Source organism: Euleptes europaea, chromosome 6, assembly GCF_029931775.1.
Source record: "Euleptes europaea isolate rEulEur1 chromosome 6, rEulEur1.hap1, whole genome shotgun sequence".
NCBI classification, from domain to species: Eukaryota; Metazoa; Chordata; class Lepidosauria; order Squamata; family Sphaerodactylidae; genus Euleptes; species Euleptes europaea.
In genome coordinates, this window is record NC_079317.1 from 54,202,699 (window position 1) to 54,226,588 (window position 23,890).

Here is a 23,890-nt window from a genome sequence, read left to right on the forward strand (position 1 = left end):
TACTGATTCCTCTTATTTATATTAGATGTTCCCAAAAGGGACCCAATTCACAAATCTGATCCTTAGCAAAATGTATGCAGGAATAATTACTTACATTTTAAAAATTACCATTAGAAATTCTTACAAAGATTATGTGCCATTTGCCTCAAGTACCTTGACATAGAGGCAGCCAAGGTATCTTACAAATAAACTGTTACATGTTGTAGATTTCTTGTCCAGGGCATGAACTAGGCCAGTAGCATCCATTGGGAAAAACCAATAAGGTTGCTAAATTGTGCTGAAATCATATTGGTTGCCCTAGAAATGATTAACACATCCATCCCTACATCAGAAAACAAGGTTTTAAGTTCACAGGGTCATCCAGTCCAACCCCCTGCACAACACAGGAAATTCACAACTACCTCCCCCCCCCCCCGACACACCCCCTCCAGGAACCCTGGCCAATATGGCTTCCTGACCCCAAAGTGATGATCAGCATTACCCTGGGCATGTAAGAAAGGGCCATGAAAGCCAAGCACTGATGCAGTCCTTCCTGCCCTCCCTCTCATGTAGACACAATACGTATACTTTCAATACAACTAATTTAGTAAAGCCAGAGAACAAGCAAAGATCTGCTTTTGTGAATATTAAACATACCTGTAATATTTTGGGTCGTCTCTGTCATCATCATAATCTTCTAGAAATTCTTTTAGACGCTTAGCTTCTTTTGCCTATAAAGGTTGAAACATTTAATATTGTCTTAATAGTTTATTTCTTAGAGCATTTTCTGGCTTGTTATGCTTGTGTACAAACTGCGAACAGAAGTCCTTCTCTACCAGAAAAGTTACTGCAGTGGAAAACTGGTTTGTCTCTGTGTAATAGGGACTACCTTGTTTTCCCGTTGTTTGAAACAGGATTACCTCCTCACTAAATACTGAGGGTAATTTCACAGTGTTTGTAGTTTCCTCTGGCCTCTCGGATTTTAAATACAATGACTTGGATCCAAATTTACCACACATGGATCACAGTTTGCAGAAAAGATCTGTACCAGTTCCTCCCTTCTTTTACTGGCCTCCTGATAAGCTGCTTCAGAAGGCTGGGAATAAAATGGGATAAACTGAAGGTGGGTGAGAAATTGAAGACCCCTCCCCCCGCACATGAGCTCCTACTTCATTCGCACACAAAAACTGGGAAGGGGGGGATTTTGACCTCTTCCCACTGCAGACCCATGACATGTTCTACATCATTTCCAAAGTTTCCAGACCTTCAGGGGCAGCTGGGAAGAGGTAGATAAATCAACAAAGATGCTTTCTGAAAATTATATTCTGTGTTAAGTTGGGATCCAAGGTAATGATTTGCATCCAGCATTTCTTAATGAGTCAGAGTTTTTGCAAAAGTGTTCTGAAATGTGTAAGGAAAAATTCATCTCCCCCAAGTAATATGAAAATGTAAGCTATGCAAGGCCCGAGGGAGGCTTTGGGTATGAGTTTAACCCTGCAACCTCCATGACATATGGCAAGCCAGCTGAGAAGCCATTCAAAAATCAGTCTGCAATACAGCATTGCCAGGGTGGGGGTTGGTCCTGTCCTGCTGTACAAATAAAAAGCAAATGATCCCACATCTAAATTAATGACCCACATCCAGATCTGACTCTGTAAAAAAAAAAAAACACCTAAATTTGTTATGATTCTTTCCCACCCTTTTTGAACTCAGAACAATTGTGTTATTTTCTCTAAAGAGAAATACACTGTATTCAATCTTAGACATGCTCAAGGTCTTGCTTTTTCAGAGATAGACCACCTTTCCAAACAGGAGATCAACAAAGTGAAAAATGAAGCTATGCACAAATATAATGACAGAACAGAATTTTCTGACAGCAGCAGATTAGTGAGTTGAAGCCAATACTGTTTTACTCGAGAAAGCAGAAGATTCAAAATATATTTTACCCTTCTCCAGTCTGATCCAGCAAACCAATAGCTTTTTGATCACACTCTGACACTGTATGTGAAGGTTCATCATCAGGCTACAGGGTTACTTACAAAGGGCCTGTCTGTGAATGTCAATCAATCCTCCCTTCTGATAGCTCAAGTCCTTGTTTCAGATTCCTCCTCCCTCCCTCCTTTACCTTCACCTCCAAAAATGGTATGAAGAGAGGCACAGCAAGCAGACAGGACAGACTTTTCTGTTGTCTCACTGGGCCCATGTTGGCATGGGAGCCATGTCTAGCTGCCTTTGGCTTAGATGCTCTGATACCAAAGCTGGCCTATCTTGATTCACTGAATTAAATGCTATTTTGAACCTTAATATATAAATTCAGAGGGTCATATAACATTAACTCCCCTAATCTATGAATCCATGGCATTGTGCCACAGGTTTTAGAACTGCACCTTATCAGTAAGACTGAGTAGTTTGACACCCACATTGGAAAGGCACAGACAACTCTTTCTGCCTGTAAGGCGGGCATGTTTTAGGCTACTAACCATCCTACAAAGCTAATGGGTTGGTCCAATCTAGCTGAAGTGGCACTCTACACATGCAATGGGGGTTTCCTATCGCCATCTTGGCCCCTCCATGTGTGAGTGAGCACATGCTGTGGATAACTTGAGCATTGCAAATTAAAAATGCAAGCTTTCAATCCCACTAGGGACAGTAATACCACCTTTATTATGAATGACTAAAAGTTACAGAACAGTAACCTAACCCTTGCATTTCACAAAGCTCTTTTTCAGGTTCAATATTTGAAAAAAGAGGGGGAGAAGGACATCAGGGCTATGACTGAGAACACCTGATTTTTCTTAGAACTGTGCACTCACTCAGGTATACACACCCACACTCAAGTAAAGCTTTCAGCCCTGATCATTTGATTTTAAGCAAAATCATTATTGGCAGATGTTCTGTGTAAGGCTGCTTTGCCAACAGGACACACTTCACGAAGCACCCGTGAGTCAAGACAAAGACTGTGCCACTTGTGTGGGGGAGGGGCTGTGGCTCAATGGCAGAGCACATGCTTCACATGTAAAGCATTCCAGGTTCAATCTCTTAAAAGGGATACCAAGTTTTGGAAAAGACCTTGGAAAGCCATGCCAGTCAGACCAGATAATTTTGACTTGAGCTGGAACCTAACTAAGGCACCTTCATATGCTCATATCATATATTTATATTGTAACAGGTGTGCAGAAGGATACCAAAAGCAATTTTAAAACACTTTTTTAAAACAGTGGAGGAAAAAAAGACCTCATCTATGTAAAAGCAGGCAGTAAAATGCTATGCTTGTACATGCAGAGAAAAAAGCTTCCAAAGCCCTAGATCCCAACAAATCAGAGAAGGCGAGTGGAGTGGTGGAATGGGAACAGGAAAAAATATTAGGAAGGTAGCTGATGAAGGGAGAAGAAAGAATGGGGGGGGGGAGAGGGTAGAAAGCAGGAACACTGAGCAAGAGGATCTGAAGTCCTCACAGGTCCCCTTCTTTTAAGAATCTAATGAAGAAGGAACATAAATTAACTTACCATTTCCCTTCGTCTTTCTTCTTCCCTTTCAGCTTCTTTTTCATATTCTCTAGCTTTTTTCCGTTCTCTAATCTCCCAATTTTTAAGACGCTGAAACAAAATAACCATTTTAATTCCCCATTTTCTGAAAAACTAGGAAGGCCCATATTTCATTTAACAACAAGCAAATTTACCATCCATGATGTAAACTATTTAAGTAGGTCAGTCAAGAATTTTGCTCCAGCACACCCAAAGATTTTTGTAGCATGCTCTGAATCGTGTCCAAAATGAACAAAATATTCAAACTGAGTTTTTATACTAAGGAGCCTTATAGGAAACATCCTAAATTAAACAGTCAAATCACAAATGATCTCCAAATACCTCTTGATAAGCTGCTTCCTTTTCACGTAGCTTCCTTTCCAATTTGCGTCGCTCATAGGCATCTTCTTCATCCTCTTCTCTATCCCTTTTTTTGTCCTTTTCTCGTTCCCTCTCCCGTTCTCTTTCTCTTTCCCGTTCTCTCTCTCTCTCCCGCTCCCTTTCACGCTCTCTTTCCCGCTCCCTCTCTCGGTCTCTGCTTTTCTCTCTGAAGGACAAAAATTACATTATTAAAGCAAGTAATTTTCACCATTTAATGCTGAGTTTTCTTTATGACCAATATTAATGCTAAAAAATAATCAAATTACAAATATACTGCTTTAGAACTGTCTTAACGCAAGGATCAATTATTCATGTTAGATACATCCCTCTTCACGTGTAGTCATGAGGTAAATAATCTTTTGAACAGTGACACACTATAATGTATCCTTTGGCTTCATATAACCACCTGTTTGACAACTTGACAGGGACTTTATTGATAATTGATAATATAAAGGGGGTCCAAGGAACAAAACATCAAGGAACAAAGTCACTTGGTTGGAGCCAAGGTTTCTGTGAATGGAGAGTGTTTGCAGAAGTGATTTTTAGTGCTGTCTCCTTTCCTTATTAACTGCCCTCTTGTAAGCTGCTGACCAGGGGACCTTGCAAAACAATGCACTGGGGTGGGTGGGAGAAAAGGGGGAAATGGCCTAAAATCACTTGTGCTGGATTGAGGCTAAAAGAAGTTAAAAATTGCTTCCACAAACTTGCTTCATTTGCAGAAGCTCTGGATCCAAGCCATATTATTTAACACAGATCTTCCATTATATACCAGTATTTTGAAAGATTGGCTGCCTCTAGCCATTATTTCACTTAGAAAAGAAATAAGCAAAGTTATTGACAAGTATTTATTACACCTTATAATTTCTCACCTAGATCTGCTCCGATCTTTATTGCGGTCCGAGCTCCTTTCACGGTCTCTCTCCCGGTCCCTTTCCCTGTCCCGGTCTCTGTCTTTAGTTCGATCCCGATCTCTATCCCGTTCTCGTTCACGCTCTCGTTCCTTCTCTCGTTCACGCTCTCGCTCCTTCTCTCTTTCACGTTCCCTTCTCTCTCTTTCACGCTCCCGCTCCCTCTCTCTTTCACGCCGTTCTTTTTCAATTTCTTGCCTTTCTTTTTCCTTTTTACCTTTTTCCTCCTCCAGTTTCTAGAAACCAAGAGGATTTTGCAAGTTAATTTGTAGTTACAGTTGGAGGCCCCATCCCACCACCACGCACAACTCCCAAGGCTGGTAGTGAGCATAATAAAATCGCTGATGATTTAACATTTGAACATTAAATAGTTTGCTTTCAACTCATAAGAATGAAAACAACATTCTGTAACTATAAGGCTAGATGCTGTGCAAAGAAAGTCTCTCTAACAGATCAGCAACCTCCAACCTTGGTTAGAAAGGCAATGCTTTCCTCATATATATTGATAATTACATAGCACATTGCCTGAAATGCTTCACAGTAGAACTAACAATCCCAAAAAGGAAAGAAAGGAACCACTTAAGCATAAGCAAGGTGAGCTTTTCGCTATTGAAACTTAATCCTGTTCAGATTTCAGCAGGAGGCTGTCAAGGACAGCTAAATATACCCATGTTCAGCCAAATCAAAATCATCCTGTGTAAGGATGGGAGGTAAAATCACTCCACTGCATAGTGAAGTTTGTGACTTTAACAGCAATCAGGAGTGACCCCCCTCTCAACTCTTTTCTTTAGCATTCACTACTTAGGTATTTCATTCTACTCTTTGTAAAGAATAAAGGTTGGAAATCACACATAAGAGTCAGACCAAAAGGTTATCCAGTACAGTTTTATTTGATTTGTATAAAACTGAATTTTTAATTGAAAGAGACATGCCTATGACCAAACTCCTACGAAGACAATAGAAAAATAAAAATCGCTAAAGTGACAGATAAAATCCATCCCTGGAAGCAATTGTTGTTTGTTAACTTACAGATGCTGTGCTAGGACATGGACCGCCAACACTGGATTAACCTTGCCTATAAGCTATATTTCTGGGAGGAAGAGCAAGTACATGGTTCACAAATAAACCAAAAAAAAAAAAAAATGCAGATAATATCAGCCTAATGGATGCCATAACATTATAGGCATGATTCTTCCCCATAAGACTGCTGAGGCTGGAGGGAATTAGCACAGGGCATAACAGTGCCGTTTTTGTCTCTTCCCTCCTTGGTATTTCCGCAATCATTATTTGAGGCTGTTTTAGCGAATTGGGAATCTGTGCGTGCCTCACATATCTCTATTCACCAAAGAAACACGAGCAGATGAGGATGTAAAAGGCATGCACAGACCTCACATTGTTCACAACAGCCTGGCAAAGGACCTATGTGTACCCATGCGCTAGAAGAGTAGAAGGATGGAAAACAAGGCCTTGTTATATCCTATGTGCATCCTTCCAACACAAGAAAGGATCATGCCCTAGACATATTTTTAAGCAAATTATGTAGGGAAAAACAACAAAATCAAACCATACAAGGTTCATCCCCTTTGGCACCGTGATACCTCCAATGAAGTAAGTTATAAGCTGGAACAATAGTGTGCATATATTTCTCTGTTTCAACAAAGAATTTAAGACAACTTTAAAAACATCTTACCTGACTGTCTTCTGGTATGCACTCATGGACCAGAGAACCAAAATAGGGATATAGTAATAAAACTAACAAACAAGAGATCAATATATCTATCCACCATACTAAATGGTACCAATAGTTGAATATAAGCAAGATGGTGTTAGATACATTGAACTCACAAAAAGAAAGGGAACAAGAATGGTAGAAAACTGTCATTATGCAGAGGAAAAGGTGGAAGTGTATAAAATGTTTGGATAGGACAACCAAATTTCTAAATGAAGTGCTTTTATAAAGTTTAGTTTCATCTAATATGGCATATTAGTGTGTGGTATATCAACTTTCAAAAGCAGAACTTACCTCAAATTTCATATTACTTTTATAGAAAAGTTTATATACTGAAATGAGTGATACTTACAGATTATTTTAGTTGTTCCAATAAAATGTCTTTGGTTAAGTTCCTGGATTTTCCACTAAATTTTCTTATGGCAAAAATATGTCTTAACTTTGGCATTTTAAAAACTGTGGTTTTCTTAAGAGCCAATGAAAGAATCGATCAGCATAGTAATTTCATATTGAAAATTTAATAGGCTGCTACCATGTAAACAAAAGGGTATGAAGACAGACATGACGTGGGGAAGGTTCAGAGACATGTCAAGGTAAATGGGCAAAGAGGACAGATAGAAAAAACATAATGTCTTACCTTAGGTCATCTTCAGACTCATCTGTACTGTAAATGGACGCCCCCTGCAATACTGATATACCCTGACAATCTGATTGATTTACGAACTCTTACCAAAAAACATGCAAAGGTTCACTGTGCTCACTAGCAAGCCCCTTTTAAACATCCCACCCAATATAGTAAATGGTCACTTGATATTAGAATTAGGTACATCTATTTTAAAGCTGATTCAAAATGTCCCCCCAATAAAATAGATCAAAGGCAGAAAACTGCCCAAGTGCTTCTGAAACAGTGAAGCATTTTTAAAACCATGTTTTCTTTAATTTTTTTTTTTTTTGGTAACTTGTTGGGGCTTGGAAATAAAACTTTTTCACCACTGACCATCTTCTGGAACAATAATCCCTCAGGTTCTCATTCCCAAATTATACTGGAATATTTTGCATTGCCAGTACATCCACGTTTGCCTTGAAGTTATATGTACATAAGCATGGCCCTGTAACCAGGAGTATGTTTCACCATTTTGTACCTTCAAACCATTACACCAATAAACAAAATAATTCATTTAAGGGGCAAACACTTCATTTGACATGGGAGTCCTCCCATCTTTGGTAGGCAACATTATAATTTCCTTAGAAACTAAACATCAAGATATAACACATGCATTACTTGCATCTCACCACCCTTAAACCACCCTTCCCAACCAGAATGCATTCACAAATTCACATTATAGAAACTTCTATAGGTGTGAACCCTGAGGTAGGATTTGCTGTGCAAACACATTTCCAAGCCAGTTACCCCTTTGCATATTTTTCTGAGGGGGCATCCATAAATAATAAAAAACAGAAGCTCATACTTACATCCTATTCCATGTTACTTTCCAAGCTGTGTGTTTCATCTTGCATTAGTCACCATATGATCTCTATCATAATGGTGGGGGTCAATGAATAGATTAGCTTTTATGGGAATTTACAGTTCTTCCATGCATCTAAATTTTGGTCAAGTCTTGTAACCACTATTCTAATTTATTTTACCCCCATTCTTATCTTAGAGCTACTAAATTAAAACTTAAAATTTAAATTAAGCATTAGAGCTTGGTAAAAACACTTCACCTGAATTAGGTGTTACAACTTTCTGATTATTGTGGGAGCCAAGAGTATGTTTTACATGACAGCTCAATTTAAGTATTTAGTCTTATGTATATGATTTTATCCGCTCTGGATATTACAAAAAGTGGGGTGGGAAGGTTGGTGTTTTTTTATGTATTCAGGTTAAGCGAGTAGACTGCACTGCAATCACAGTCACTTAAGTGGAAAAAAAATCTTTTTGTTGACTTTAAAATACACATGATACCTACTATAACAAAAATTAAGTGATTTGGTCATGTGCTGGTAAATTTTCTACAAGGGACAGGGGAAGGGAGACTGGATTTTGTAAAAACTTAAGATTGTATAAATTCCAGAAAACAAGAACACTACCTTGTGCGTATCTCTGAATTTGCTGATCTCTCGGGATATCAGGTCTCTTTTGTCTTCTTCCATTTCTATAGCATTTATATCCTCCTACAAACAAAAAAGAAGGGAGGGCAGAACACAGGAGATAAAATATTAAAACCCATCTGTACAGGCACAGGAGAACCAAAAGAAAAGCTGAAGGTTAGATGTTTTGTACCAGTCTTGTAAGATAAATAAAGGCCTTCTGCAGTACCAAGCCTCACAGTCTGATGTTAAATGAATGAAAAAAAAATCAGATGGACACGAGTCACAAATCTGGTAACTAGCAGTAAACATAGTCATTGTCAAAGCCTACAATGTAAACGAACCTTGGTGATGAGTGGATAAGGTATCAGTGGGGCCACTGGAAATCTGCGGAAAATCTGCGGAAAAATCCACGGAGATTTTTTTTTTAAAAAATAGATTGCACACTACTCTGAAAAAAACAATGTTCTGTATGTTCGTAGAATAAGCAATATTATATTGCTGTGACCCTAGGTCTTTGACTCAACAAAATTACAGAAGAACCTCGCTAATTCTCCTTTTACTGATCTACTTCTCAGCAAGGGCTTTGAGTGCCGTGAGGCCCCACACTGGCAAGTTTTCTTTTAAAATTGCAGCACATTAGCATATTAGGAAATCTTGCAAACTAATCTATGCTTGTTAATGTGGCTGGTACCTTTTGTGGTATTTTAAGCCTGGTTTTGTTTCTTACTCGCTAATTCGCAAAATGTAATATTAAAGGGGATTCCGAAAAGTTACTGCAAATTAGCGAGGTTCCCCTACATGTGAAGTTAAAAATCAGAATTCATTTGTCATTACTTTCCCCACACTCTCGAATCACCCACATTATCCCTCATCTCTTCAGCCAACAGAATGGGCAAGAGTACAAGTTGCAAGCATTCAATAAAGGGGAAAACAGTGCCTCAAACCAAACTTTACATGGCTTCCACCCCCACTTGTTTTCCACCACATGCACATAGGTTCTTTAGTCCCCATCCCTATGAAATAAGGGGGTAAGAAATCATGCCCATATCTCATCTGCATCCTTTGAAATCAAAGATGTTTCTCCCATTTGGAAGAGGGATGGATAGATATGGGCAGAGTTACAGGATTTTTCTGTTCTGACAGACAATATGAATTTAAAGTTCAGCCAAAGCCAACTCTAAATCACTCAAAACTAGTAATATCACCAGAGAAATTCATTGTTTGGATCTTGTATGATGGACATTAATCAACTTGACAGCACCCATGCCTCGACAACATTGCATGGTTTTCCATTATATACATAACATACTCCACTATATAAATAAACATTTAAAAAGAGAAAGGAGACCTTTCCTAGAAAGAGGTAAAGAAAGGGAAAACCTCAAGGCAAGAATTTCTCCTCAGGTTAACTGAAGGCTAAAAATAATGGGGGGGGGGGCTGAGTGGTGGCATTATAAACTCATTCCCCCAAGTCAGAAGTATTATTTCTGGAACTGCTCGTTCAAAACTTCAATAGCAGCAACAGCTGCATTACTGCTAGCTAGAATGTAATAATAAAGGGCTTGCGTACTCAAACCAAAAGTCACCTTTGAAGCCTTGCGGCTGATGCGTTTGTAGGTGCCACAGCCCATCCATGAAGTGATCAAGACTGATTTCTCAGTCAGCATTACTATTTGGTCTTCCCTCTTTGCTCCCAGACAAATTTTTAGCATAATCATTAGCAGGGTCATTCACAGAATATGAAAGACAGAAGATGCATTATAGCATCTGTCTGCAAAATGTTAAGCTGTTTTAAAAAGAAATCAGCTGGCCCAATAGCCAAATATTTACAAATCATTTATAATAACATGGCTTTATCCCTCAAGGATAACAAAGACCTTCTTAACTGTATACACAAACAACATTAAAGGACAGTGAAATGGTTCAAGGTGCCAAGTTGTGGTTAATAACACCAGTGCAAACCCCCAGGACCCAATGCCATAGGTCATTTAAAATATCAAACATAACAGGCAGGATATTTTTAGGGTCTCAGAAGCATTTCCCTTCTCAGGAAACAATCTGCAGGTATTGCAATACATGTATTTTAGAAGGGATAAAAGGCTGAATCAAACCTGCTGAGATTCAAACCTGTAGCTCCAAGAAGTCTAGGCATTGCGACCCTGGTGCCTACATACCTACACCATCCACAGGGTTTGTCATCTAGAACTGATTTAATTTCAGTATGAAACAAAAACTGTAGCTAACATCAAGGCTTGCCGATTTGTGTTCTCATCAGATGCTTTGAACTAATGTGTTGGCACAGGGTTTGGCCTTTATGTAAGGAGAGATGAAGTAAATCTGTTTGTGTCCAAAATCAAAACACATACGTCCTCCTTCTTTTCCTTTTTCTTCTTCCTGGGATGAGAGTCAGATTCTTGGGAGGGGGCATTGAGCTCGCTGGAATATTCTCGTATTAACACTTCAATGGCCCCTTTAATTAGCTGGTCTCTTCTCTTTGCTTCCTCATCAAGAGCTTCATCATCTTCAGCTGTAGGTTCTGGCCGTGAGTTCTAGGAGACAGCACAAATTTTTAAGTCAAGCATGCGGGAAGTGGCAAGAACAGTATCCCAAAAGGGTATTTCCTGCATAGTTTTACTACATGCTATTGGATCTTGAAAGTATTACATGTACATGACAAGGGTACCTAATGGTGTTTAACTACAGGCTTTTCTCTATCCTGGAATTAAAGCAGAATTTTATAAGTGTGATTAGTGATTGTACAGAATTAGTGCTATCTGGTAGAACAGAAGAGATTGGTAAACAAATGTCAGCAAAGAAAAAAGCCCTTATATTAACCATATTATTCTCCCTAATTTTCACAAGGCAAAAAAGCACTTCAGCAGCTCATTTCTGACTTCATTCTTCTGGGAAGCTCATAAAGCTACCAAGTATAATCTTTCTAATTTAAGGAAAGAGAGGGATTCTTCAGAAGTGACTACATAATGAATCACATATGAAAACGTTGCTCCATTGCATCACAATGGGGCAAAAAGCAAGATGTGGGACTTGGGAGATTTTCAGTGATCAAAACTAGATTGTATTTAACATCTATTTTCTATTCAAAACTAAAGTACTGTATTTTTCGCTCCATAAGACACACTTTTTTCCTCTTCAAAAGAGAGGGGAAATGTCTGTGCGTCTTATGGAGCGAATGTGTGTGAATCCGGCCCCGGGGAGAAGGGCAAAGCTGCCTAGCCAGCGCAGAGCAGTTTAAACCCCCATCGCCCCCCTTCCCGGGAGTCCCAGGAAGGGGGCGGTGGGTCTTTAAACTGCTTTGCGCTGCCTGTCCAGGCAGCGCAGAGCAGTTTAACCTCCCCCCGCGCTTCCCGGTCCCAAGGCTCAGCTGTTGGGCGAGGACCCTCGGACCGGGAAGCACGGGGGGAGGGGGGAGGCAGCGCAGAGCAGTTTAAATACCCCCCTGCCCAGCTTCCAGGGAGTCCCTGGAAGCCGGGCGGGGGGGGGGTCTTGAAAGTGCTCTGTGCTGCCTGGGATGGCAGCGTGGAGGAGTTTAAAGACACCCCCGCCGGGCTTCCAGGGAGTCCCTAAAAGCCGAGTGGGGGGGTCTTGAAAGTGCTCTGTGCTGCCTGGGATGGCAGCGCGGAGGAGTTTAAAGACACCCCCCCCCCGCCGGGCTTCCAGGGAGTCCCTAGAAGCCGGGCGGGGGGGAGGGGGTCTTGAAAGTGCTCTGCGCTGCCTGGGATGGCAGCGTGGAGAACTTTCAAGACCCCCCGCCCGGCTTCCAGGGACTCTGCTTTAAAGCCTCCTCTAAAAACTTGTTTTCCTCCTCTAAAAACTATGTGCGTCTTATGGTCAGGTGCGTCTTATGGAGCGAAAAATACGGTAATTCTATTTTAAACAAACGCATTTCATTGTAGAAACTAAATTAATTTCAACATCAGGTGTAGAGGAAGAACGTATATTTATTTTTGACCATGTATGTAAGTGCTGCCTTGACCTGGATAGTGCAGGCTAGCCCGATCTTGTCAGATCTCAGAAGCTAAGTTGGGTCAGCCTTGGTCAGCATTTGGATAGGAGACCATCAAGGAATACGAGGATCACTATGCAGAGGCAGACAATGAAAAACCACCTCTGTACATCTCTTGCCCTGAAAACACTACAGGGTCACCATAAGTTGGCTGCGACTTTAAGGCCAAAAAAAGAAAAAGAAAAAAAAGTGCTGCTTTATTCCTGTCCAGATTCCTGCCCTTCCTGTACAAAACACTGATTCTTACTCGTTTCACCCTAATGAACATCTCGTTTAATCCAGCATAATCTCTCTGAACTGTTATATTACTCAAGAACAGCCGGAACAGCCAAAAGGCATAGACAAATAGGTTCAAATTAACACATGTACTTTCTTACTGGCAAAATATGCACAAAGGCACCTTCATCAACTGCATTTTTTACACCATTCATTATATTTAAAATAGCTCTGATTTACATTCCAGGCCAGAAACCAGTTTTATGAAATGGCCACTCTGAGAATGAGATGGAGGATTGTAATCAATGCCCACTAAGGACCGCCAGCAAGTTCAGGCACCATAGCCACAATTTGCCTTCACATTGTTCCCTTGCGTCTGGGTTAGGGGTTGCTAACTGGCCTGTCCACCTAGTTTTTGGACATCCAGTTCTCTTCAGCCCAATTTTAAAGTGTGCTTATTTTGCACGAGTCTCTCTCTCTCACACACACACACGCATAGGGGATACTTGAAAGCTTGTGTCAGTGAGCATAGCACCAGCCCACACACAAAATTTGAAACAGCCATTGTTGGTACTTTCTGGACAGCTCCCAGCTCCTCACTCCACTGTAGATGTCAAGGGGGGTGGGTTGACAGGGAGATGGGTGACAGACTCAGCCCAGACAGCGACTTGTGGTGGAGGTGACAGCGGCAAATCAGCACTCTGCCTGAAATTGGGACAGCCGTGGCAAGAGGGCTTGTGCCAGCCCACCTGCCTACCACCTCAAGCTTGCTTCCTGTACATCCTAGAAAGCGAACAGATGCCTTAGTTGAGGGGGGAAAAGACACGCAGCATCAGGCATCCAAGGGAGTATACAGAGCTGCAAACTGATGAACATCAAGCAGCACCCAGGACTGGACTTTCTGGGCCACCTTCCTTTCTGGGACAGCACATGTGTACTCACATGTGTGTCTGGGCAACCCTGACATGTACAAGAGGTATATGAAAGAATGCAACTGTGGGTATGGACACTCAAGTGTGCATTTATAAAATAGATAAACTTTTTAGATCCTGGACTATAACATGCAGGCCCGTCACTAAATGCTGCCTGGGTGACATTGGTAGAAGCTTGCTCATTGTGTGTAAGAAAGACAGAGACAAGCTCAGCTGATTAAGTGCAAATAGAATACAATCCAGACTCAGTAAAAGGATCCAGTCATTAAACAGCCTGTGCTTAGTTAGCGTGGCTTTTCTGTTATTTTTTTTCTTGCTCAAAGGTCACCATTGGGATAGGTGTGATAGGAACACTAGTTAAGTGCTTGCAGAAGGGCCACAGGTTGTGGGTGCCTCAAAATGAAACTGCTTTTCTATGAAGGTCTACTGGTAGGTTATGCAAGACCGTTTATGGTTACTCTGAGTAAAAAAGGCACTTTGTTAATACTGAGAGGCCACTTATCTGTACAAGCTAAGTTTGGCCTGAATACTAGAAAATCCTAACTCAAGTTACAATGGTGGCCAGAGGACATGTGAATTTCCCACTACAAATATCTGCACTGTTCTGATGTAAATATGTGCAAATTTGGACCAAGTTTTTTTTTTGGGGCTTTTGTTAGTTACAATCTGTTAAGGAAACAATGAAAATTTCTTGTGTAATTGTGACTACATCTTTTCTATAGGTACTTTTGTGCTACTCTGAAGTTACATAAAAGTAAAAAAAAAAATCCCATATTAGCCTCCCTATTTTGTCTCTAAAATGTGGAACTTTCTGGAAACTGAGCATGAGATACTAGTTAGGTTGGGACCACCAAATTGAAATCCCCACCCTGCTGTGAAGCATGCTGGATGACCAGTGGCCAGTCATACACTCATCCTAACCTACCCCTCATATGGTTCTTTTGAACATAAAATGGAGATAAGGAGAACAATGTACACCACCTTGAGTTCAATTGAAGAAGTGTGGGATAAAAATATACCAAGTAAATATTTAGAATTTTTGTTCCATTGTTTTCTGATCTCAACAAAATATACTTCAAAAGTGACTTTCATGTATATATCAATAGGCGGCCATGTAAAACATGTTATGACTTGAAACTTCTGCGGACTTGTGTATTGTTCTCCACAATTAACTCATTTGTCCATGGGATTAGTCTCAAGCTCAGTGTCCCTCATGTACAAAAGGTTTCAGAAAGCTTGATTCCTTGATCATATACTGCATGTGTGTGTTATTCATACAACTTGGCATGTAGTCTTGGGCAGGCTCACTTACTTGAGTTGTCTGCTCCACAAGTACCTTCTTGCTGTCTGCTTATGACACATTCATAGCCTGTTAGATTGATGTCTTATATCTTACATGGATATATCCCTTGGTGGTGGTAAATTTGTAAGAGTATGCACAGGAACACACATTCACTGAACAAAGCATTTTCTGGGAGTTCCACCCCATAATGCTTTCTCAAAGATCTAGCCAGATTTGGCCTCAAGATTCCAATTGTTGATCTCTAATGTGCAGCTATCAGTAGAGAAACTGGATTATAAACTCAAGTAGAAAATGCAGTTTGTTCTAAACTGGGGGATTTAGAGGTTTGCACTAAAAACTGACTGTTAAAATTAGAAACAAAGGAACTATTTAGTACTTGCCTTGAGAGACATAATAAAGTCAGCTCAGCAATTTAAAGCAGTAGCACATCACAAGCAAAGCAGGTACAAAAACAAATGGCACATAATTCCAAAGAAGCTTACTGGTAATTCAGTTGCTCCCCCTCTTAATTAAATGTAGTGATACGAAGCATACATACCCCATTGGAAGCCCTTTTCTTTGCCTTCCATTCATCCAGTTGAGCCTTTGTCTTGGCATCAACTTTCACTAGGAGCTTCTTCTCTCCCATTTGAAGATCATGTAGCAATCTGAGTGCCCGTAGTGTGGATTCCGGTTCTTTATACTCGCAAAACCCAAAGGCTGGGGGTGAATCATTTAGATGTTTTAAAATATTTTATATTAAAATTACACACAATGCAGGCATCTGTGCATGCACAGACTGCATTCAGGTATCACAATAACTCATGGTTAGTGCAACAAACTCTGGCTTGTCTATAGATGTAAGCAACATACCCTTGTTTGCAAATCAACTACAGTTTGTCTACTTCTTGCCTACTCTCTGCTTCCCATTTTTGTGGCCAGGCAAGTACAAGGGAGCTGCTATACAGCAAACCATGATTTATGAATTCAGACATCACAGCCAATCACAACTAGTAAAAGGCTCAACTGACAAACCAGCCAGTTTAAAATCTGGTTTCATGCCTACCAACAAATCTGGGTTTGTTGGGCCATGTGCAGTCAAGATGTCAAAACTAAAAGGTATTTGGATTAAACCTTGGTTTATCAGCAAAACTGAATACACACACACACAAAGTGCCTTTTCAACTATTTTAGCAGTTTGCTTTTTGAATCATTAAACTGTTCAGCAGGCTCCCAACCAAAGCATATTTCAGAACATTTAGAAAACAAACATTATAAGTAATCACTATATTATAAATGCAGGTGATGGGTTCTATGAACCTTGTAAGTCACATCTATCCTGTGATGTTGCTTTTCAGTTGCAATTCCACTACAGTTAGCCAGCCATTATATTTCAAGAACACACGGTTTTTGCAATGTAACTGGATGTAGAGGATAGCAAATGCGAGCCCTACTGAATTCTGCCACCCAGACCCATGCCTAGTGAGTCTGGTAGGGTAGCTGCATCAACACGCATTGTTGTGCTGGCAAAACAACCTTGAATGGCATAGCAATACCAGCTCAAAGCCCCAAATTGCCATGTGGCACTAATAAGCCACCCTTGCCCATCATCTTATATACTCGATGGATGGCAGAGTGGTTCACAGGACTGGATCATAAATGCTGGGGGGTAAAAAAAAAAAAAAAAAGATTAATCCTATACTGGTTAAGTGTATGCAGTGCAAAAATATCAGTGAGGTTTGCACACCTCTCATTTTTATATTGATGAGATAAAGCACATACCTTGTAGTTTTCCAGATGCTCCTTGAACTCTTTTCCAACTCAAAACCAAACCACATTTCTGTAAATACATATATTTTAAAGTATGCTTATTTAGGCAATGCATCAATACATATCAGGGCAAAACCAAGAAACCACTTTCAAAGTATCTCAACAGATTTAATTGAAGAAAACTATTAAGTTCATCTGATAGCCATGGGTTAGAATCATATTTAGTGTGGCATTATATCCCTGTGTCAAGTAAATGTTTTCTGCAAGTTAGCCCCCCAACCACCCTATTGCCTCCAGATTTGCTACTCTATGCACATCAGACTCCTTTAAAATCTATACTCCATCATCTCCCAATAGTGTGAATAAAAATAGGCACCTGTAAAAAAGGTCTGCTTTTAAAAAGACTATTATAATAAGTATCTCTAAAAAATTAATTCTGAATTCATTTCTCTCCAAACTGAGTCATGAACATCTAGCAAAGAGACTGGATTAAAATATGCTTTAGGAAGTATTAGGAAAATGTCTGAATTATGAGGTTAAACATTATAAATAACAATAATATACATGCATTGTATTGTGGCTTTCGTCTAGCAAGTAGCAAGTAGCTGGCTCTAGAATCCATGAGGCACAATTATGCACATTCTCAGAATGACACTTGGAGCCCACAGAGGGTAATCTTGTACTCTTATTGTATGCCACCCAGCTACCTGATCTCTGCAATGCATTTTTAATTATTAATGACTACTAATCAAACTGTATGGACGTTTACTTTCTATTTCATACCCCTTCCGCTCCTCGTGTATGTGCAGTCTGATCTTAAGCACATTTGCTCAAAGTCTGCATTTGTTCAGCTGACTTGCTTCCAACTAAACACAAATACATGCAGCTCTATTTTTTAAAATATTTTTCTTGCTTAGTATTTTTACATGTGTACACAAAGGGCTAACAGAATCCCAACTCCTGTCTCAAAGCAGGCGTCCTGCAACCTTTTACATTTTTATTCCACCCTTTCTCTCCTATAGCATCAAGAAGCACACACAGATCTCCACTTTATCCTTACAACAACCCTCTGACATGGGAAGAGAGTGACTGGCCTGAAGTCACTCAGTGTGCTTCATGGCCTACGGGGGATTTGAACCAGGTCTCTCTAGGCCTAGTCTGTTACACCACATTGGCTCTTCATTCAATGCATACAGGCAGCATAAGGTTGCATAAAAACACTATTCAGCCGCAAACTAATATGCTTTATTATTAGGGTTACCAGCCTCCAAGTGGTGGCTAGAGATCTCCCGCTATTACAACTGATCTCCAGGCGTCAAGCAGTCAGTTCACCTGGAAAAAATGGCTTCTTTGGAAGGTGGACTCTATGGCATTATACCCCATTGAAGTCTCTCCCCTCCCCAAACCCTGCCCTCCTTAGGCTCCATTCCCAAAATCTCCAGGTATTTCCCAGCCTGGAGCTGGCAACTCTATTTATTACTGCAACCAAACAGCATCCATTCTTGCTCAGGAAATAATTTTTCAGAATGGGAAGTTTTACTTAAATGAGTGATGCTAATCAGTAAAGAGAACAATCCTAATCAGGTCTACTTGCAAGGAAATCTCACGTTATTCCATGAGGCTGACTCCCAGCCCAACAGTGCCATCCTATGCAGACTTACATCCTTCTAAGACCACTGAAGTAAATAGGCTTAAAAGGAGATAACTCGGTTTAGGACTGCACTGTTAGTCACCTGGATTTGTACCAACCCATAGTATCTCTCATTCCTTTCCTAAAAACTATTCCCATCCCAACCCTACCCCTTTCTCCAATACTCAGCACTTAGGCAACTATAATGAATTAACTGGTTAAAAACCTTTCAATCCATACCAATTAACTGGGCAATGTATGTTAATTTTTTAAGAAACTTATAAACTATAGACCGCAGGCATCGTTTCAGTAGAGGCATTACATACATGCAACCTCTAAAAACAACACACATGTTTTTTCTTCAAAACTACTGTGCTATTCTTATGGAAATGCATTAAGATTTCAGGAACATGCATCAACTCTGCTCTCTTCTTCCTCCTATACTTGTCATTAAACCTGTAGATCTTAGCATTTGGGATTTTTTTGGGGGGTGAAGCCATTAAGTAATGCAAAATTATACGTATTATTACACCAACAGGACAAGTTCTAAGAAACTATTCCACTTACTGCAAGAAGCTGTCTTATCAGCATGTCTGAAGCCTTCTCTGATATGTTGCCTACGAAGACAGTGGTTGTGGGACCACTATTCTCATCATTTTCCTTATTCTTTAGACCTGGATGCTCCTTCCTAATTCCCATGTGCTTTCCAACCATTGATACTGCAGTTGGAACCAATACCTGAAAAAGAAGTGGAAAGACTTTAACTTAATTACAATCAGGTCACCCAGAAACATACATGTAGCTCAATATAAAATGCTACATTTACTAGCTGGTCAATAAAGGGAAACTGAACAATATATTCAACACACCTTAGTACAGGGATGGGGAACCTCAGGCCCTGGGGCCGTATGTGGCCCCCAAGGACATTTTTGTGGCCCTCGGGAGCTCCGGGGCCCTGCTGCGGAGGCGGGGTGCAAGGCGGTCCTCCCCGAGGGTGTTCCTGGGGCTGCGGCTTACAGAGGCACTGTGGCACCCTTTGGACCTCCTCTCGCCGACTGTCAGCTGTTGGTCGGCGAGAGGAGAGGGGAGGGATACTTCCCCCAATGCTGCCCCCTACAGCCGCGGCGTGCAGGAACTCCACGGCACATTGTAAGCCCCTCTCGCTGCCTGTCAGCTGTTGAGCAGCGAGGGGGGAGAAGAGGCCGGCGGCTCCCGGTGGCAGAGCATGCATGCGGGATCCGATTGGGCTTCGGGGGGGGGGGGCTTTTGTGGACTCTGGGAGGAGAGGGTATGGAGAATGGGGCCCGGTCGCACAGGGTTCCGTGCGCCGTCGTGTATGTGTGGGGCAAGGAGGCTGGGGCCTGGTCGCCCGGGGCTGGCGAGTGTGTGTGTGTGTGGGGAAGGCTTTTCTCTCTTTTCTTCCTCTTTTTCTGTCACTCTCCTTTCTCTCCCTCTTTTTCTGTCTCTTTCTTTGTCTCCCTCCATCCTTTTCTTTCTTTCCCTCCATCATTTTTTTTCTTTCTCCCCCTCTCTCCATTTCTTTCTCACTTTCCCTCTTTTTCTCCCTCCTTCCCTTTTCCTATTGCTGTTTTCCTTCTTCCCTTCCTCCCTTGCCGATCAACTGTGGGGTGCGCCCCCCTGGCGCCTCATTTGCTTGGGCCCACCACTGGCTGCCCTCCCACTTGGGAGGGGAAAGTGGGGGCGCCCTGCAGGCCATCTCTGTGTGGCCTCCCCTGGGGTTGCCAACCTCCCGGTAGTGACTGGAGACCTGGCAACCCTAGCCTCTCCCCCCCCCCACACCGGAAGATCTACACCTGGTATGGCCCCTGAATGATGTCATAAACGTGCAAATGGCCCTTGGCAGGAAAAAGGTTCCCCACCCCTGCCTTAGTAAGTAAAGAAACACTCTATCAATGTTCAGTAATATGCTTGATTTAAGGAATTTCTCATTAAATATTTTGCCTGAACAGAGTTTTGTTTACAAGGCTTACTAATTTCAGGCAATTATTTCTTAATCTGATTCTACTCCATGCAAAAGCAAAACGGCCAGAAAATATTTTTAATTATGAATCTCTAATGTAAATTACATATTATTCTTAAACATGCTAGATCTTTAAATCTGTAACTTTATGTGATTCCTTTACAAACTGGAAATGTCAGCCCCAAAGCAACCACTTTTACCTAAATCAGGACTTAAATAAATGAGACCAAGCAACGTTTGAGAAAACTGACTCCTAGAAGCCACTTCCTGCAAGACGCAAGTCTCCAGACCGTGTGCACCCCCTCCCCACTGATGCAAATGCCCCCCTTCCCTTGTTTGCTGTAAGCATGGCCCACTGCTTTATTAGCCCCAATGCTAACCAGGCTTCCCAATTTAACCTAGCTTTGTGATAGCTTTGCACATCCTAGACCAGAACCAAGGTTAGCATTAAGTACAAGGCCAACATCAGTTAAACTGACAGCATTAGTGCAGATAAAAAGCCTGTAGTGAGTTAGGAGCTAAGAATCTGTGCTGAAGAAGGAAGGGATATTCTTGAGGTGCCTCCCAGTTTGCTCACAAGGGAATAGGTACATAGTAGTACATTTGCAGCACAGCAGAGAGGACAGAGATGACTATGCTCACAGTCATTACCAGTGCCCTACACTATACTATACTTACAGTTGGCGCAGGAGCCATAATACTCATTGGCACAGGAATCATTGGAGTCCCTGAGAAAAGAAGAGATTGTATTAATGGAGCAAAGGTGACCAAAGATTAAACTATTTTTCAAAGCAGATACTTAGCGAACAAGTGCTCCAAGGACGGAAGCGTTCCCCATTAAAGTATGGCACAAAAACAAGATTTAAGAGAGGAACTATGAACCAGAAAGGTTACTGATTAGTATAACAAAGGTTTGGGTGAACTGATCTGATTCTGATATAACTTACCAGGAGGTACAGGTGGAGGAAATCCTGGAAACTGTGGAGGCGGAATTCCAGGTGGTAGTGTTGGGATACCCATAGGAGGGCGATTCAAGTGAGGTGGAAAAGACATGTTTAGTAGTAACCTAGGAAAAAGATGGAATTAATCAGCTTCAAAACATGTGCTGCTCTACAGTTTATTTACAATTGTACTTCATGCCACCCAGTACTAGGCTAGGAAAAAAAACTTGCTTGCTTCATGAAAGAAATCAGATTTTGGTGAAAGAGGGATTCCTATCTGTAGAACATCCATAGATATTCCAAAACAGAATTAGACCAGGGCTGCAATAGTGATTTGCTTGGTTATCTTCAGCAACCAGGCTGGGTGGTTTTGTGATCCTCACCCCTTTTCATGCTGCTCACATGCCTCGAAAAACTAACATAGATATGTGTGTGGGTGATTTATAACGCCACCCTAAACAAAGTTACACCCTTCTAATTCTAAGCCTATTAAATTTAACGGTGCAACTCTGCTTTGAATGGCACTGTTAGCCACATATAAATGTTGGCGTTGATACCCCCCCCCCCACCTGATCCTGATAGTTATGATTAGGGGTGTAAAGGTAAAAGGTAAAGGTCCCCTGTGCAAGCACCGGGTCATTCCTGACCCATGGGGTGACGTCACATCCCAATGTTTACTAGGGAGACTTTGTTAATGGGGTGGTTTGCCATTGCCTTCCCCAGTCATCTTCCCTTTATCCCCAACAAGCTGGGTACTCATTTTACTGACCTCAGAAGGATGGAAGGCTGAGTCAACCTCGAGCCGGCTACCTTAAACCGACTTCCATCAGGATCGAACTCAGGTCGTGAGCAGAGCTTTTGACTGCAGTACTGCAGTTTACCAATCTGTGCCCCGGGCTCGTGATTAGGGGTGTGCACTTTCAAAATTATAATTTTAATTCCTTATGACAATGTCAGAAAGGACATTATTATGATTATTGTTATCATTCTGGAAAAATCAGAACAATACTTCCAATATTGCCCTTCCTGACTTTCCCATATAAAATGATACTTTTGAAAGTCTCCCCCCCACCCCGCCCCTCTCCAGAAGCACAAGAACAGGGAAGGGAAGGAGAGAGGAAGGGCCTGGGCTCCATGGTGCATCAACCAGCTCTTTCAACTCTAAATTGCCATTATTTTCAATGGGGGTAGATCTGGCCTCTGGAGGTCTGAGGCCCAATCTTCCTGCTAAAAATAATACATCTATAAAGTTTAAAGAGTAAATACCCCATGGACCAGTTATGAACAAAAGGCTTCTTGACTCAAGTCTGGATCTTTCCAATATTTATCAGGAGAAAAATACTGGAATTAGGAAAGCCTTTCACCGTACTGGATATTGGCCATCAAATACAGGAAATATCAGTTATTGTATCAAGTCTGCTCCACATCACTGACTGTAATGCCCTTTACAGCATCATATGGAGTAGTTTGAATAGTTCTGGTTACCACATCTCAAAACAGATATTGCATATCTGGAAAAACGAAGCTTTTTAGTTTAGAAAAAAGATGGGTGTAGGGGAGACACACAATAGAGGATTATACATTTTTGGGGTGGAGAAAGCAGATAGAACTCCCCCCCCCCTCCATAACACTAGAACTCAGGAATATCCAATGAAGTTAGTGGGGAATGGATCCAGAATGGACAAAAATTACTTCTTCACTTAATGAGTAATTAAATTGGGACATTTGCTGCTAGTGGATGTCATGATGGCCACTAGCCTAGATGGTTTCAAAATAGGATTAAACAGATTCATGGAGGATAGGTCCATCAATGGCTATCAGCCAAGAATACTAAAAGGAACCTCCACACCCTGAGGTTGTCAATCTCTCTAGTACTAGGAGACATCAAGGGAAGGTCTTGGCCTCTGTACCCTATTTGTTAGCCCTCTGAGGCACATGAGTGGTTGCTGCGTGGAACAGGACACGAGGCTAGATGAACTAGACGGGTGTGATCCAGCAGGTCCTCTCTTATATGTTCTAATAAGCTTATTATAAAGGGGATCATGGTCCAAGAAAGGCATGTTGGAATATTAAGACATAGTGCAGTATGTTTTTACCTGGAAATATATGACATTTCTACATCTAATGTGCAGAAACCATCGACCTCCTAAAATTCAATACAAACAATGCCATTCTTCCACTTGTCGTTTCATGATGTAGAAGAGTCTGTTTTACAATCCCTTTAAGAAAGAGCATCTTATGTTTTAAAACCACACAAGTCCTCGTTCCTTCAACATGTAACTCTTCCCAGTATATAAATAAACTTCACTACTCAAGACTAAGGAAACTAAATATTTCAAACATTCAGATGTTAAAATGATTCAAGTATTTGCTTTAAGTTTAATGGATGGATTTGTCCTCAAGATAAACAAAATCAAGACAATTTTAATGTTCATAAATTAGTATATAGCTGCCATACTTTAACAGATAAAACCAGTGTACTAAAGAGCACAGAGCAGA

The 23,890-nt window shown here is 41.1% G+C and overlaps 1 protein-coding gene across 1 annotated transcript in view; it reads right to left on the reverse strand.

The window, feature by feature from the left end:
• RBM25 (RNA binding motif protein 25) overlaps positions 1-23,583 on the reverse strand; it is a 29,115-nt gene extending 5,532 nt beyond the window's left edge. The window contains exons 1-13 of the mRNA XM_056852255.1: positions 23,488-23,583; positions 21,398-21,516; positions 21,129-21,178; positions 19,037-19,207; positions 16,852-16,909; positions 15,629-15,789; positions 10,982-11,164; positions 8,957-9,010; positions 8,613-8,696; positions 4,754-5,028; positions 3,846-4,050; positions 3,486-3,575; positions 637-710 (exon numbers count right to left, since the gene is read on the reverse strand). Of these exons, the coding sequence (XP_056708233.1) occupies positions 637-710; positions 3,486-3,575; positions 3,846-4,050; positions 4,754-5,028; positions 8,613-8,696; positions 8,957-9,010; positions 10,982-11,164; positions 15,629-15,789; positions 16,852-16,909; positions 19,037-19,207; positions 21,129-21,178; positions 21,398-21,516; positions 23,488-23,504 (1,541 nt within the window). The 5' untranslated portion in view covers positions 23,505-23,583. The remainder of the gene's footprint in view (positions 1-636; positions 711-3,485; positions 3,576-3,845; positions 4,051-4,753; positions 5,029-8,612; positions 8,697-8,956; positions 9,011-10,981; positions 11,165-15,628; positions 15,790-16,851; positions 16,910-19,036; positions 19,208-21,128; positions 21,179-21,397; positions 21,517-23,487) is intronic.
• Positions 23,584-23,890: the final 307 nt, after the last annotated feature.